At 33.4% G+C, this 17,806-nt stretch overlaps 1 protein-coding gene across 1 annotated transcript in view; it reads right to left on the bottom strand.

The window, feature by feature from the left end:
- LOC129799775 (dynein beta chain, ciliary) overlaps nt 1-17,408 on the bottom strand; it is a 55,659-nt gene extending 38,251 nt beyond the window's left edge. The window contains exons 1-11 of the mRNA XM_055843984.1: nt 16,802-17,408; nt 16,126-16,734; nt 12,194-12,638; nt 11,787-12,069; nt 7,495-7,760; nt 7,091-7,433; nt 6,917-7,025; nt 6,615-6,849; nt 2,306-3,641; nt 1,967-2,239; nt 1,709-1,738 (exon numbers count right to left, since the gene is read on the bottom strand). Of these exons, the coding sequence (XP_055699959.1) occupies nt 1,709-1,738; nt 1,967-2,239; nt 2,306-3,641; nt 6,615-6,849; nt 6,917-7,025; nt 7,091-7,433; nt 7,495-7,760; nt 11,787-12,069; nt 12,194-12,638; nt 16,126-16,734; nt 16,802-17,045 (4,173 nt within the window). The 5' untranslated portion in view covers nt 17,046-17,408. The remainder of the gene's footprint in view (nt 1-1,708; nt 1,739-1,966; nt 2,240-2,305; nt 3,642-6,614; nt 6,850-6,916; nt 7,026-7,090; nt 7,434-7,494; nt 7,761-11,786; nt 12,070-12,193; nt 12,639-16,125; nt 16,735-16,801) is intronic.
- Nucleotides 17,409-17,806: the final 398 nt, after the last annotated feature.

The raw sequence follows: 17,806 nt of genomic DNA, 5'->3' as shown, positions 1-17,806 counted from the left end.
CCCCAAAAATCTAAAGGTCAAATGTAAGGTTATCCTGCCAATGCCCGCCATTTGCTTTTTGACACCAACCTTGTAACAAAATTCCAAGTGGGAGCGACATTTTTGCCAATATGGCCGATAATTTTGACATTTGGCAGCGAGGGAGATTGCTTTCAGGGAAGTTTTTTCTATTCTTCCAGATTTTGCTGAATTCTGATTGTCCAGGAAGTGTTTTTTTGGCTCTTGAGAAAGCGTAATATGTCTGCAATGACATCGTGTTGAGAGAAATGTGTGTTAAAGTGTTATTGTGTGAAATATTTTGAGGGATCTGTTGGCAAGTAGGAGCTGGGTGTCCTTTTTAGTACTTCCTGGACATCCCACAAGATACTGGTCAATAATTCTTCTTGTTTTAGTGATCAACATTGTAAAAGAGTCTTTTGACACGCAAAATAATTCACAAAATTGATATTATTGGCTTTTGGAAAATTGAAGTTTGTCTCCTTTTCGTTCTTTTGGGGACGAGAGTACCCATGAGTTTTCCAATTTTCCAGAGGAGGAAAAAATTCTTTCTCTACAAAAGTATCATATTTGACCAAGACTTACAATAAAGTCAGTTTAACTGAAAATCGTTCGCTGGATATGTTGTGGTCCGGAAAGAGTTAAAAGTGTCATAGCCACTCGAACGATTGCACCCGCGCTTGTTGAAGGTAAATGGAAATTTTCTCTGACTTGGGAAATTATTCTACACATTGTCCTTCGTATAATTTCATCTCTTTCAGGATTTGGAACATTCGGGATTTTGGCTTTCGGGATTTTGTCAGCCTCTGGGACGAAATATTCGCTTGAGTTATACTTCCAAAACATATCCAAAAATTATTTGATAAAATTTGGATCAATTTTGAGAAAAACCAAGAAAAAGAGTTTCTTTGGTCTTAAGAAACTCTTACGTTTGTTTTTTTTAGATAAATAAAGTTTCTAAATTGGTACCAAAATGTTGCTGACAGTGAGCGATACAGCTTTTTTGGTGATCGAAATAAATTAAAACATTATTAAAAAATAATTTCCAGTTCATAACCAAATGAAATCAATTCAGATTTGTTGAGAAGTTCAAGAATGGTGAAGAAATGGTTTGATGAATTTATTTCAATGATTCAACGGTATTTTCATATATGAACGAATATCCGACTGAGTAATCTCTTAAAACATCCAAAAATGAAAGAAACGCGCAAGTAAAAAGAATTGTTTTTATAGAGTATCCAGATTATCCATCCAAAAAGTACCAAAGAGTTAAAAATACTGAGAAAACAGTTTTCTCAAAATAACAAGAAAAGTTTTTGAAAAGGATTATTCTTCTTTCTGATACAGAAATGTGAAAAATTTTTGTCAAATCGGCGACCAACTGGATTATGGGCATTATGTTAAAAGTTTGTCAAAATGATGTTTTTCCATTTAAAATGTGGGAAAAAGTTTGTTTAATTTGTTAAACAATATTCTTTTCACCAGATTTTAAAAAGATTCATTTGCCGGCTTAACAAAACTTTTTTCAATGTAAATTTCCAACGATTTAGTTGCACATTGTATATTGACTACATTGTACATTGAAAATCTTTCGATTAGCCCCTAAAGCAACTTAATTCTTATGAGGTTTTTGACTAATTAATTTTATGAATATATTTTCAGTGAAAAGTGTAAGTCATTGTATTTACATTTACATTAGAGCATTACTTACGGTAATTTCTTTGGGAAGACTCGCCAAATGCTGGAAATATGATCAAAAACATTAAAAGTGACTGTACAAATATTAGCGAACATTTTCTTTTCAGAGTCTTCACTCTGACCACAATAACATTTTTTTTATCTTCTTGTTCGCTAATTGTGTTGGCATATTTACAAAGCAATAAAATTGAATAACTATCCCATTGAATGTATAATACACCGTCTCAAAGTGAAAATAGTAAAAAAAAAATGAAAAAGAAAAATGAAAAACCTTTGTTGATGCCATCAGTTGATTCCAGTGACGTTCCCGAATTGCTGGATTTTGCAGTTCACCAACTGCCCTGAGTGACGTCAGCATATTCTTCACTGTAGCCTCGAGAGTCACATAAGTATCCCAGGAACGCATTTCCTTGTCCAGTAGACGGATATCTTTGGCAAATTTCTTGCATTCAATATCCATATTTTCAACATCTACTTTCCTCCATGGAGTCGTCTTCCAATCTTCGATGCTCGTTCGTACAATAAACACGTAATCCCAGAGTTGCTGACACAAAAACAAATTACAGATAAAGATAAGTAATTTTTTTTACAATTCTCCAACTAACACTACCTTTAACATTCGTAACTCTCTTCTACATTGTCGCAGAGGTTTAAATTCAGGAACATTGACTTCAAATAGACTCCCGGAACCTTGGATATCTTTCATCTCATTCTCAAGACGAAGGATATCCCCGTTAATTCGATCAGCCAACCTATAAGGCTCTTCGCATTCATATCGGAAGAATTCATAATTCCGGAAAACATCCCTAAAGAACGTGACATGCTGATCAAAGTTCTGAATTCTATTGCGAATCCCAACAACTTCTGCTGCCTGAAGAGGCGCGACTTGCTGTTTAACCGTAATTGCGATTTTCTTCGTATTTGCCCACTGTTCAGGCAATTCCTGAAGAAGGACATTGACTTCTTCCGGAATGTCCATATCGTAGTACTTTAGTAATTCAATGGTTTCTTGCATTGGTTCAAACATTTCATCAGTCGTTGCTCCTCTCTCTTTAACATGCAACAAATATGCCATAATATTGACTAGTCCTTCGTAATCTCCTTCCTTGACTGGTTGCAACAATCCTTCGTCAGCCTTTCGGATAAAGTTACCCAAATCCGTCAAATTGGTTGTAACCCGATTAACCAAATGCTCTTTGAACATATTTCCCCATTTCCGGACAGTATTAATTAGAGCTTGCCTGAAAGGACGAACATCTACTTGGAACCAAGAGTTAAACACCTGAAAAGGTTCAATATCCTCAATTTCCTGCGAGAGAGATTCATAATTATCAATCTGCTCGCGAAAAGCCTCAATAGTGGGCTGAGATGGTTGAGGAGCAGTTGGATCTTTCATCACAATCAATTCAATCTCATCAATATCCAAAATCCTTCCATATTCCAAAAATAACTCCATACACTGAACTCTATCATCCAACCAAAGATAGGAATATCTCTCAAATCCACGACAAAATTCTGCTGCTTCTTGCACTACCTTCTCAACACCATCCAAAATTTCTTCTTTCATTTCAATAATATCCGGATGTTCAGTGATTATTCTCTCGTAAGAATCTGTGCTGTCTGGCTTAATTCTAGACATCAATGAGGACATCTTCACAATGTCAGCTATCAAACCAGCCAACAAATGATTGAAGCCATTGGGATCATTTGGATCCAAGGATGGCACAAATATCAAATCAGGATCAAGGAGTTCTAAACGTGATTCAAATAGTGGGGCAAAATTATTTGCAGGATCCATGTGATCAGACAAATAACTCATGCTAACTCCAACGGCCAGCAAGAGATTCTCATAAACGATACTATCAATGAATGCTACGTAATCTTGCCATATTGGCGTACTTTGCTTCTCTTGCATACCAAACAGTTCAACATTTTCCGCAAGCAGTCTGTAAAAGAGGAAGTTGGTCTCCCATCAGAGTTGTAATTTTAAAGATAAAGAAGAATCATAACATTAAGTAGATATAGCTTTTTAGATAAAAAAAATAATCAGAGTATTCGGTCAATTGAAACCAATTTTTGTGGGCCAATTTTACCCTTTTATCAATAATAAATAGATCAAACTCCAAATAGTAAGTCATTCAGAGGCATAAATCACACTTTTAGACGTTTATTAACGACAATTAATTTGGTTCTCATTAAAACTTTAATGAGCAAGGGTGATATCAAAATGAAACACCTATCTTACGGCAGAATCACATTGACAGTAAAATGCTCGCCGTGGCCTTATTGTATTTCGTTGATTTACGCATTTTCATTGCAATTCTTACGCAAATTCTCAATTACCGTATTGCCTTATCTCATACTCGATGGCACTAGGTGAAAAAAGTATAAGAAAATTGAATAAATAAAACAAAAATGCGATAAACGGTAAGCAAAAAAAACTGTAGGATTTTTTTTACTACAGTTTTTCGTACAGTTTTTTTGCTCACCATTTATCGCATTTTATTTTATTTCTTCAGTTTTATTATATTAATTTCACATAGTGTCACCGAGTATGAGATAATGTAACACGGTAATTGAGAATTTGCCCAAGAATTACATTGAAAATGCGTAAATTAACGAAATACGGTGAGGGCTTTGACGGTGACTTGATTCCCTTGATTCCAAAAAAGAGAGACGATACCATCTAATAAAATTACAGCATCTTGAAAAAATTAATAGTCGTGTCGAGATTTTAAATTTAGATATACGTTTATCTGTAATGTATGATAAAGGAAGTCCAATGTACCAACATTGGACAAGGGCTACAATATGATGGCAAAGTCAAGGGATAACTCATATATTGAGAAACCCTTGTTAATTGTCCGAGAAACGCTTCGCGAAACCCGAGAAACCCAATCTCTGTATCGCGAAACCCGAGTAACTCAAAAATTGCATCGCAAAGCCTGAGAAACCCACTCTTTTAATCGCAAAACCCGAGAAACCCAAGATTTCCATCGCGAAGCCCGAGAAACACAATTTATGCATCGCGAAACCCGAGAATACCAATTTCTGCATCGCCAAACTCGAGAAATCAGAAACCCTTGACAGAAAAAATGGGAATGAGCTACCGCTTGGGCAAAGTCCATTAAGACTATGATGAAGTAGCGGTCCACTCTAACGGCCTTTACACACTTGAAAAATTTATGTCCATATTGAAGCAAAATCCCTACGTTTGTATAGGAAAAATTCCTCCATATGGACATAAATTTCTCTAGGGTGTAGAGGCCATTAAGGATCACAAAATGCATAAAAACTATAACTTTAATTAATCAGCAGTTCAGTTCACTCTCACCCATCATCGTTTCATTTCCTCGGATATCACATTTTGGAGACGAGAATAAAAGTATAAAAAGTGTTTTAAACTTCTAGAAAAATTCGTGACTGAATCGCATGCGCAATGGCAAATTCCGCGAGGGAGACTACGTCAGAGGCATCGGGCTTCATTAAACCTCTAGTGGAGCAAATCTAAGAATTTTCCGGGGATGATAATTTTGACGAATATTGCGAACGAATAGACAATTTGCTCTATGTGAACTCACTCTCAGAAGATCGCATGAAATACGCGATTTTCTAAGTTTTGTGGGAGTGGATACCTATAAGACTCCCAAATCCCAATGCTGCAATTTGATTAATCCCTCAGAAGTGTATTAGCCGAAGAGCTTACCAGCTCTAGGGTTGGGATCATGAATATCACAAACGTGAACTTTGTTGGTAGAAAAAGGCATAGGGATCGATCATCTGAGCGTTTCCTAAAGGAGAGATTCTGGCGAGAGGAAGAGACGTTGATCAGATGGTCAAAGTCGCAAACAAAAGTCCAATTTCAGAAATGGGTTAATGTTATGAGAAAAAAAGAGGGAAGTTCAATGCTATCACTGCCAAAAATGGGGGAACCATCTTGCATATAATTGTAATGTATAAGAAAAAATAATAATGAATGTCCCGAACTCCCCTTTTGGAAGGCCTAGTTCCTGTATGGAACGTTGTGCCACCATTATTATTATTATTATTATTATTATTATTATTATTATTATTATTATTATTATTATTATTATTATTATTATTAATTAGTAAATTATTATTATTATTATTATTATTATTATGCCCAACGCACAATAACTTTTGTTTGTAAACATGTTTTCAAAACTTTCTGTGAGAGTGAGCGAGGTGACTAGATCTATATTTCATTCATTCCCATTGAAATGTGGAAAACATGTTTGCAAAATAAAAGTTATTGTGCGCTGGGCATTATTATCATGCATATAATTGCCCACAAAATAAGTATCATTCGAGAGTGAATCACACTGAGCGCACTGATCTGAGATCTTTATCTCAGAAACTTGTCGTGATGGACCATTAGTCTTTTGTTAGACATGTTCAGGACGCACCAAGAGTTTCATTTTATTGCACAGCTTCCTTTGAACGGCTTTAAAATTAAATAAAATCTAAACAAATTTTACACTTTTATTTTAGCCTCGTTAATGTGAATTTTAGTACATTTTATATTGATATTTATTATGATGTTGATCATGAAATTAGTTCATGAATAAGCTTTTAAAGGTCGATTTCATATAAGTCTAATTCTAATTTATATAGTTAACGTCCAAGATGGTAGCAGTCTAAAATGGAAATACTCTTTATTTCCTTATTTTTTATTTACCGAAAATTGCTTGAGGATATCACTGCTTTTAAAATTTTAAGTTGAGGTCTACTCAAATTTGATTTTTTACTTATCAAATTTATTTTTACTGCTGATTGTATTTTGTCAAATATTATGATCTATAATCTTATTAACTCTGATTTCCATTTATAATTAATCATTATTGAGGATATAATTTAAACTTTTCTGGAAATAATAAATAATACAATATTGTACTCACTCTTTAATTTTTGTTGACGCTGCTTCGATGTCACTGTATCTCTTTGCAATTCTATCATTTCGCTCATCCAAGCAAAGCACAGTGTCCTTCTTTCCATCTTTCCGCTCAAAAAGCGGAAGTCTTGACCATGCTCCGAGTATACCACGCATTTCTGCTAAATTCTTCTGAATATTTTGCATACGCTGCTGAAGGCATTCCACAGGTGTCCGAAGTTTTGTCAAGTAATCCATTATGTCTGGGTAATAAAACATTATTGCCTTGATATTGAAAACTACATGCCCTCAAACATACAATTTACATACTTTCTGAATTCCAAGTCAACTCCGAGATTCCAACCTCGAGTAGAGTATCAATTGTCTGAATTTCCTCTTCAATCAATTCCAGTTCAACTTTTGTTGAATTTTCAAGAATCTTAAAAATAATAACATAATTTTTTAAATGTTTAAAAATTGATATCTTTGCATTTTATAGTTTACCTCATTGTACCAATCGATAGTTCTTTCTAAGGAAAGTGTGTAGCTTCTATAAGTTTCACTCTTTTCGGAAAATTGTATGCCAATCTCGGGAATGCCCTCTTTTCCCATCAACTTGAGATAATGCACCTCCTTCAGTATTGCAAAAAGTTGTGGGCTAAAGTTCAATGAGAGCAATTTTGTGCTTGAATCTCTCGTCATTAGTGATTTCTGGAGATTTAATTCAATCTTCTCTGGCACCTTCTCTCGCCATTCATTGAAAACTTTGTCCTCAAATAGCGCTAGAAGCTCCATCAACCTCTCATATCGCCTAACAAGTTCAAGTGCTTCAGGTGTCTTAGTAACGCTACAAGAAAAGTTTTAACATTAGCATTGGCACAAATACGCGCCTCTCTCGCAAATCTTACGGGTGTTGGAGAGTCTGAAAGCTCTTAACTGGCGGCGTTAGACGGCCAGACAATTGCATAATCCAGCGCAAACACCCGGTCACCGGTGGGCAACTTTGGTCAATAAACAGGTGACCTTCCCTCTCCAAGTAATTCATTTGCATTAAATAGATATCTTCGCACATGCCAATTTCTTCGTCCAGCATCTTTAGTATTTCCGAGTACTTATTCGTAAACTCCTCCTTAATCTTCGGTCTATCCAACACACTTCCAACTATGTTAATTAGCTATATCAATTAAAATTTCAATTAGCCTGGTTTTCTCAATTGCTGTGCTTTGTTGTACAGGCTGTAGCAAAATTATTCACTCAAAACAAAATTAAAACAGAAAATATAAAAACATACTCAGTGCTTTGCAAATATCTTTTAACACGATCAACGCTTAGTTTGTTGTACTTGGAATAACAGAATAAAGAAAAATTGTAAGATTTCTCAAAACTTAAGATTTCAAAAATGTCATCATTTTTCTAATTTTCATCTGTTCTGAACAAATTTACAAAAAAATTTTAAGGTGTACTTAAAAATGCGCGGGAGTGACATAGTTGAATTTATCATAAAAATTAAATTATTGCTAACGGTGCAAAACAATTTAAAACTGATTCAGACCCGTCATGGATCCCAAGACCTTTCCAACAAACCCTAACTTTTCATAGTCAGTTAATAAATATGCTCTTTACCGTGTAAACAGACGGAATTTCCACGGGAATTCCCACGAGCAAATGGTAAATTTGCTATACAAGCGCCCTCTGCAAAAGTGCACGAAACTGCCCGAATGTCTTGAAATATTTTGAATTTCAAATGGAAATTTTCCGTTGGAGGGTGAAATATTCAATTTTCTAAAATGGAAAAAAGCTATCTCGCTCGAGATAGCTTTTTGCCCTTTTAGCTTCCGGAGAATTCCGAAAATTTAATTTGGAGTGTTTTTAAGCAAATAATATATGAAAAAACATGTAAAATCTCCTGTAGTGATCAAAACATTGATTTTAAAAGCAAATTTGAAATCGAATAATAATACTATAATAATTTTGAAAGGATTAGTGTTTCTGGATTAAATTAAATATTCATCAATAACATTTCAGAAGAGGTTTAAATGATTGGAAAGGCAGATTCAAAATTTATCTTTTTCAATAAATCCCATTATTAAAAAATGTAAAGAATATAATAATGTAGATAAGGAAATACAAAGAATAGTAAGAATTATCGAAGTTCACTGATGAAAATTATAGCCAGAAACCAAATAAACTGCCTTTTCGGATATAAATATTTTTAATTGTTTACTTTTTTTGAAAATAAAATTTTAAAATATTTTACAGTCTTCTTGTTTTTTAAAACAATTTGTATTCAATTATTATACAATTAACTAATTTTTGTAAACATCTCTGTTCCGAATGGATTGACTGCTTGGTCACCCAGGGATATTTTATACATTTTCTTCCAACACTTTATAAAATTTTAAATTATCAGCACTACAATTAAACGAAAATTAATCAATAGGTCCTATCAGCAAAGATATCCAAAGCCTGTTGTTGATTTATCCACTTTAATTGGGGGTTTTTGACAAGATATTTACGCTATAACAACGTTTCTAATCATTTCTTCGGAAATTTTAAAAGATTTTCCATTAAATTTATTAATAGATATTATTAATAATATCCTTGTGGTATAATAAAGCCACTTTAATAAAATAAAGTACGTAAAATATCTTCTAAATACACATTCCGTTATTTATATTCGGAAAAAAACAAAATTTGAAATTCAAATCTTCGGAGCATTTTTGTGTTGCGCTTGAAGTCCACCAGAGGCGCATAGAGCAGATGGTAAAAATTTGACAGTTCAATATGGGAATTTCCATCCGGAATTCCCATCCGGAATGGAAAATCTCATGGGAATTCCCGTGGGAATTCCGTCTGTTTACACGGTTAGGGCTGATTAAGCATTGACTTTGAAAAATTGGTAGGAGAAAAATATATGATTAATTGGTTTGTCTCACGGGTCTCACATCAATTCCAATCTCGCAAAAAGGAAAACTCATTCATTGGTTGCATATTTAGTGACCATTAATCTTCATTATCACATTATATACAAAAATGGGTCAAGGACATTGTCAGACATAGCTGAAAAGTCGACGTAGGAAAATTACAAGATATACGAGAAAATTAAAAAAAAATCGCTTTATGTTTGAGTCGTTGGTAGCCAAAATCCCGAATGCCAAAATCCCGAAAACCAAAATCTCGAACGCCAAAATCCCAAATGCCAAAATCCCGAATAGGACAAAATTCCGAAAGCCAAAATTCCGAATGTTCAAAAACAAAGAGATGAAATTATATGGAGGAAAATGTCTAGGATAATTTCCCAAGACACAGAAAATTTCCCTTTGCCTGCAGCAAGCGCGGGTGCAATCTTGGGAGTAGCTATGACACTTTTAAGAATTCTGGATTTTGGCTTCCGGAATTTTGACCGGGACCCGTTTGAATATATCCCAAAAATATAATTCTAAAGATAATGAAAGCGTTTGGGGTAAATAAAGGTCATGTTACTGACGTAACAGACGGCTTGGTGAATTGTTTTAATATTTTAACGGCATATTGCTCGTCTTTATATTTTCATTGTTTTTCATAAAAAATAGTTTGCATGAATTGTGTTTTTCGAAAATTGTGATCTGTGACATTTTTGGTGATCTAATGGCCCAAATGAACTCAGGCTGATCCTCGAGAATATTTAGCCTATTGGCAGTAAAGATATATCCTAAACAGTCATATACCGAGGGCTTATGTTCATCGTTTAGAGGTCTTTTGCATGAATTTACTTTATTTAATTTTTTAAAGCCAAATTTTACAAACTAAATTTTCTCGAGGATGAGTCTATTTGGACCTTAATACGGGCTTTAGATCTAAAGCTTAGATATATGGCTTAACTTCTTTAATTTATTATCAGTCAAGAATTTTTGGAAAATTTTGACTTAAGATTGGGAGGTTATTAAGGGTAAATGATATATTACATTTTTAAAAACCAATAAAATTGATTACTATTTAGGATTTTGAGACCTTCGGTAACTGAGGTAAAACTCTAGTCGGAAGATCGTATAACAGATGATATGTCGTGGATCGTTAATGAGCCCCTCGCCCTTCCCCTCCCGTCCAGACAAACATCCTTATTCGTCCTTATTCAAAAAATTCCGTTGGATCATTCCTAATACCGGTTTTTCAAGGTCAAAGGCTAAAACGGCTTTAAAGAGCGTATTTCTCATCCAAATGTTATCCTATTTGAGCTCATTGGAAAGGCCTTGGAATTTCTGATAAAACTGAATCACTAGGAGAGACCGGGGCAAAATTAATCACGTTTAGTATTAGACAGGGGGGTTTTAAAATTTTCCTTCGAAAGAATATTAAGCAAACTGCTATCCTTTTAGAGTAATTAACTCCCTGCCTATTCATTTAAATATTTATCAGTCTAATTGAAACATAATCATCAGTCTAATTCTACCACGATCTCCCCTACCAATTGTTTCTGAACCGGTTCATAACCGATAACTAATTTTTATTCTAAATTTCATTTAATTATATTACTATCAAGCTATTTTGGGGGATCTTTTGAGGATTAAATCTGTTCAATAAATCGGTTGTGAACGAGTAAACGGTAAATGATGCGAAAGTACTTTTGAGATATAGCGTTTAAGTCACGAGTTCGAGTATTCCGCATCCGCAATGCTGGGACGCTTTGCCACCTTTTTTTATCAAATATTTCATCGGATTTCACAAATATCTTTAAGTAATATTGTAAAAACAATTTTAAGTAGATAATAAATGAAGGAAAATATGCCTTGTTAAAACAAGGTGGGGCTGATTAACACATCACGATTTTTCTCAGGAGTTTTTTGCTAAACTATTGTGTTCAAACTAAGTCTTGTTAGTTTTTTCTGTTCAGTATTAGCCAACTGAAAATATGTATACAACCCAATCGACGCAGATCCAACCTCAGACCCTAAAATGTATATTTTCGGATTTCTGGCATGTGTGAAACTGCCCCATTCTTACCTACTATCGTTAATAGGAATAGAACAAATCATTTTCAATTTAGTCAAAAGGCAAAAATTTCATAACTAGCAAGAAATTAGTTGCTCAAGCACTGAGAAAAACAATTTCTATAGTTCATTAACCTAATGACTGGACAATTTATCTGTGAATCAGTAATTATTGCATGCAGTGTAAACGTAAGCCATAACAGACATTAAACTACAAATATGAACTTCTCCACCTTGAAAACGCTCTCCAAATTATGACAGTCGTCGAATGCTTGACACAGAATTGCAGCTAGTTTGAGATCAAGTTCAAGGATTCTCTCTTGAAACTTGACAAAGTCCTCTTTAAACGATGGATCATCTGGATCCAGTACATCGTAAGTTTTAGCTGAAAATTGTGAGAAGCAATGGTTAAATTCAACTGATACAGCAGTGATTCTTGCACTCAAATTTCGTCCTTTAAGTCCACCAATTTCCACCTTTTCGAGCTTCAAAAATTCAATAACTGTGTAGAAGAACCTGTTGACGCAATTGAAAAATATATTATCACACGCACATTTTTTTCCGTATATATTATAATTTACACACAATAGAGAAAAATTTTCTCCAAAGGCTGATCATTATGTAAATGATGATAACTCACCACTGGATCGTATTAAGTCGATCGAGAAAAGCATTGAAACGTTCAAATACAGCATTGGGATGAAAAGTCCAGTGAATGGGTGGACGATCCGTAAAGTAAGAAGCAAGATTTTCTTTGCACTCATCAAAAATCTGACGAAAATGCTTGAGCAATTGTATTGAAAATGAAATCCTTTGCATTGCTTCATCAATATCCGTGTGAAAAATACTGGATGGATCGAGATATCGTTTAGCTTGATGAATAAGCATATTGCAAATTTGCTTCAGCAACACTATTAACTTCGATGAATGGCAATAGTAACGTGAATTAGCCCACAAAAGGCATACAACATGCATCATTGGCTTTATTAAAATCTTCGATTCAGAAAAATCTGTTTCCTCTATTGCCGTAAAGTGCTTCTGCAGGGGATTAATATACAATGTAATATCCTTAGATTCAGCAAGAGCTGCAACATCAAATATTTTTGTTATTTGTATATAGCATGATTTGTTCATTTCATTGAGACAATTATTTTGCAATTCCTCATCAATTAACCCCTATTTCTCTGAGCATTCTAATAACAATATATTAGGGTGCAAAACTTTTTGCCGAAAACCTTTGCGTGTCTGCACGGAAATGAAAGTCATTTTCCGGAAAGTCATTCACTTCATACTCCAGCGGAAATTCTTTTAGACTGTGTTTTCGTGAGGAGCAACAAGCAGGTCTGATTGATCAATAAATTGTGCCTATTTTGGAGAGTTTTCTTACCCCAAACAAGAAAAATGATTGTGACAAAAAACATGCAAAAGGGTGAGTGTATGCATAACTGTAGGGTTGATGATAAATTTCGTGTCGCTTTTGTTATATAGAAAATTTGAAACTTGTAGGGGAATTCTGTAATTTTCGTGACATTATCACGCGTGAGTTCGAAACCTGACAATGTCATTCGAACTTTTTTTTGTCATATCATATGAGTTCGAAAATTCAATTCATTGAATTTTTAATGAAATCCCTTTACTTGATGATTTTATGAAAATACAGTACGTCTTGGTTGATTTGTTTAACAAAATTTATTGTCATTTGAATTGCCAGAAATCTAAAATATGTGACTTCTGACAATGTCACGTGAGCTGAAATGGCAATATCACGGCTACAGAATCGCATTTTTGAAAAAGCTCTCCTAGGATTCGAACCCAGTTTATCATATGGCATTGTCTGAGCGTTACAGAATTCCCCTCTTGGTCACAATATTCAATTTTCTCAGCATACTCCGACCCAAAAAATAGGTCACGCCTCTTCGAAAATTACAGCCAATTTGTTAACACTTTCTTTTTAGCTTTTCCGGATAACACGAAGTACCCATGCTTATAATGAAAATTTTCCGTTGAAATTTCAGTAGAAGCTGTTAAGTCCTTAAAACCAAGAACGCTATAAGTAGATCATAAGACTTTTGGTTTTTTTTTAAGAAATATTTGCTTCTTGAATGAGCAGTTACAAGCTCAAGACCATAACTAAAGCTAAAGGCATTGTCTAAGCTCTTAGATAAGGGGTTTGTTCAGGTGCATAAAATAAGCCCTTACTAAGTACTTAATTAAGGCATTTTTTGGCAATAATAGTGATATCTGGCGGCAAAAACTAAAAACTCAAGTAGAGAATACGATGGTCACATGATTTAACAAGTTTAACCATTGGACACAAAGAGAATGATTAATATGACATGTAATAAAATGTGTGTTATCATTCGTAAAGCTTTTAGTCATTTATTTATAAATGTGTTAAAAGTAAAAATTAGTGAATTTTACGGATTTTATTTTGATTTAACAACTTTAATTGGAGACTTTCCATTTAGTTACAGACACTATCTTGAAATTCAGAAATAAAATTTTAACCACAAGCGTCCCAAATTCTGTTAAGTTTTTTATCGTACACTCAATTTGCTATTCATGAGCGCAAATTACGAAAAAAGTACCTCTTATTCCATTGAAATTTCTCATAAGATCGTGATCCGAGCAAACAAATACAAACTACTTAATTACGGACTTTTACAAAGGCCTTATTTTAGTACTTACACAGAAAAAATATTTTGTAAAAATTTTCGTAAATGTTTGTGAATTCCTATGGGGGAGTTACGAAATGCTTGTGAATCGTATAACCCACAAACAAGTTTGTAAAAGTTTATACTTTTTTCACAAACATTTTTTGTAACATGATCACTTGACGAGCATTTTTTTGTACTTTTACAAACCTTTGTTCGTAAATGTTCGTAAACACACAAAAACTGTTTTTAAAATTTTGTCATTTGTTCGTAAATGTTCGTAAAATATTTCTAAGATAAACAAAAAATACGAACAAATGACAAAATTTTACGAACATTTTGTTGTGTGTTTATGAACATTTACGAACAAATGTTTGTAAAAGTACGAAAAAATGCTCGTCAAGTGATCATGTTACGAACAATGTTTGTGAAAAAAGTACAAAATTTTACGAACTTGTTTGTGGGTTATACGAAACACGAGAATTTCGTAACTCCTCCAAAGGAATTCACAAACACTTACGAACATTTTTACAAAATATTTTTTTTCTGTGTAGTGTTAAGGTATCATCATGTCATATTAATAAAACGCTGAAATTTGTTTTATTTTCATAATCTGTATGTAAGTAGTTAAATTCTCTACAAGTCCTTAAAATTATATGACTGTGTTAAGAACTTATTAAATTAATTAGTAAGTAATATGTTAGACGGGTTACTTAATGTGGGGAACAGTATAATTTAATTAACACTTGCAAATTCAAAGACTATTTTCCCCATAAAAATAGGCCACACTCTAAAGAAGAAATCAAGATTCACCATAAATATTTACGTACTTAATATCACGATCGAGTTTCGTAAATAGTAAAAGGCTTAAAAGCTTCAAAATTCTTTTTAATCTAAGAACAGAGTTTTACACTAAAGTGTTTCAAAGGCATAAATACTTAAATCTTTCAAATAGTAAATAAATAGAAGTAAATAATTTTATAACCAGTTGAAAGAAAACAATGAGCATGTTAAAAGTGAAATTACTAAGGTTGAAAGCCACCCTCGTAAGACATATTTACATCACAAAAAGAAAAACAAATCACACAAAATTTGTAAAAAGATCGTACAGTCGAGTTCCTCAAATTTGAACTCCTTAAATTTGAACGACGGTTGAGTTTAAAATGTAAAATTCGAGGTTATGCGAAGAAATTTTTGCGTGGAGTCTGAATTAGAACCATTTTCTCTAATATTTCCTCAATATTATCGTATTATATTAACTTCCACAACAAATTCCATCTATTTCACAATAAATTAAATTGATATATTCTCTAAAGTTATTTATTTTAATTTAAGGAAAGTGAATTTCTCATGAATTCCGTAACGTTTTTGAAAATATTGTTCAAATTTGAGGAGTGAGACATGTCATCTATACCCGCCAAATGTGCAAATTTAAGGAACTCTATTGTAAATGTTTGTGAATTGTACAACCTAGTTAAAAGTTCGTAAAAGTTTGTAGTTTTTATCACAAAAATTACTCGTAATATTTGGCGAACATTTTTTGTTCTTTTACAAACATTTACTCGTAAAATTCGAATGCAAACAGAGAAATGTTCGTAAAATTCTGTGACTTGTTCGTAAAATGTTACAAGATAAACAAAAATATACAAACACATTTTTGTAACTTTTTTGAGATTCGATTTTGTGATATTTAAGAGAAGCATAAAAAGAACCGATTGGCCAAGAGGAAACAAAATACTAAAAAAAAGAACTTTTTGAAATTTCAAAATTTAACTTCTCAAGACAAATTACAAATTTAGTTTGTCAGGCCAAAACAAACTGCCTAACTACGTGTACGAATTTTCTACTCAACCGAAACAGTTGAACATTGATGAGGAATTTTGTTAATATCGATCTTCTTTTTTTTGTACACATTTACCTGTTACGACATTTTTGAAGAGATTCTTGAAGCATGGAAAATATGCACTGTCGGTATGTTCAAGAATCAATGCCATACACCTCACCCTCTCATTCTTGAGTTGATCATAAATGTAATTCAGATTTTTCAAGCGACTATTCCAGAAATTCAGTTCAACATTTGGAGATGGATTGGCACCTCCATTGAAAGCATTATTTGGATTTTCAATCATGACATCATTAATCTGTGTGGCCCATTTTATGACAACCCCTTCAATTGCACTCTTGAGATAGAGATCAACGGCGCATTCCTTATCAACATTGATATCTTGGGCGGCCTTTATTACTTTCTCAACACCTACAGGCATTGGAAGCACCGTTTGACCACTCACTTGACCCTTAACTTGGTAAACTGTACTCTTGAGACTATGAACATGTTTCTGTACATCCTGTGCCACCATTTCAGGCCATCCTTTGTGATTTTGAGGATTACTCAACAAAGGAACAAATATTTCATCAACCAGAGTTGATAGTTGATCAATAGTTCTTGTTGCCAAATCCCCAACAATCAACATATCCTGACAATTCTCCCGAGGTACTTCCTGCGGATACTTCTTGATGAAGTACACCCCTGAAAGTTTATAAAATAAATGCACCGAAGAATCCACTGATAACTTGCAACTAAAAGAGTCACTCACCTTTTGTTTTGAGCTGCGTCAAGGGAAATGTTGTGCAGGGAATTAATTGTGCAGATGGTGTGAGGAGAATAACTAAGTGGACAGGAGTTGGTTTGTCTAGAAACTCCTTTATAATAGCTTTGTGCTCTTCCACCGTCACAACACGAAGCCATTTTTCTGGTTTCAATTTTAACGTTTTCTGAACATAAGATCCCATGAATTCAAAGCGCAAGTCCGGTCCACCATTTTCATTTCCAGCATCCATATTGGCAAGTGGAAAATTTTATTTGATCACAAATTGCGACTAATATTTTTAAATTCTTTTCTTTTTTTCTGGTGTTTTTTTTATATATATATTTTTCTAATTCTAAGAGTTATCAATGCACAAGCCGTTTAATATCAAAAGCGGATTAAACTTTATGATAATCACACTATAATTCCTATGCGTAAATTGATTTTTAATTGATTTTAATCACTAAATTATTCAATAGGAAGAACAATTTTAAATTATTTTTTAAGTGTTCTTCAGAAGTCAGATCATTTTTAAAGATTTAAGGGTTACATAACACAATTTTCAATCGAAAATTTACAAAGAATATTTGAATCTTTCACACTTTAAAGTTGCTTTCACACTAGATGGTAAATTATTTGAATTTTCTTCACTTTTCTTCATATTATAAGACTTTCTTGCAAAAACGTTTTTCTTTTGATTACATAATCGCGATTACATAACACATCTTGAACTTTTTCATGATTTTCTTCCAAAAAATATCACATTCACTCTTCACAATCACTGATATCCTTCTCAAAACTGATATTCTTGCACTTATCAGCAAATTTTCGCTTTTCTTTAATTCTTTTAATTTCTTATTTTTTGTGTTGCAAAATTTAGCAACAACTTTTCACTATGAATATAGTTCAGCGACTAAAAGTAGTTTTTCAGAGACAATACCTAGAGTTGTCTGCCGTTTATTCGAAACAATTTATTTGCCACGGAGACTAGGGGGTGGAAGAATGACGTTATAT

Source organism: Phlebotomus papatasi, chromosome 1, assembly GCF_024763615.1.
Source record: "Phlebotomus papatasi isolate M1 chromosome 1, Ppap_2.1, whole genome shotgun sequence".
Lineage (NCBI taxonomy): Eukaryota > Metazoa > Arthropoda > Insecta > Diptera > Psychodidae > Phlebotomus > Phlebotomus papatasi.
The sequence above is the reverse complement of the archived record's forward strand: the minus strand, read 5'-3'. Positions and strand labels throughout refer to the sequence as shown.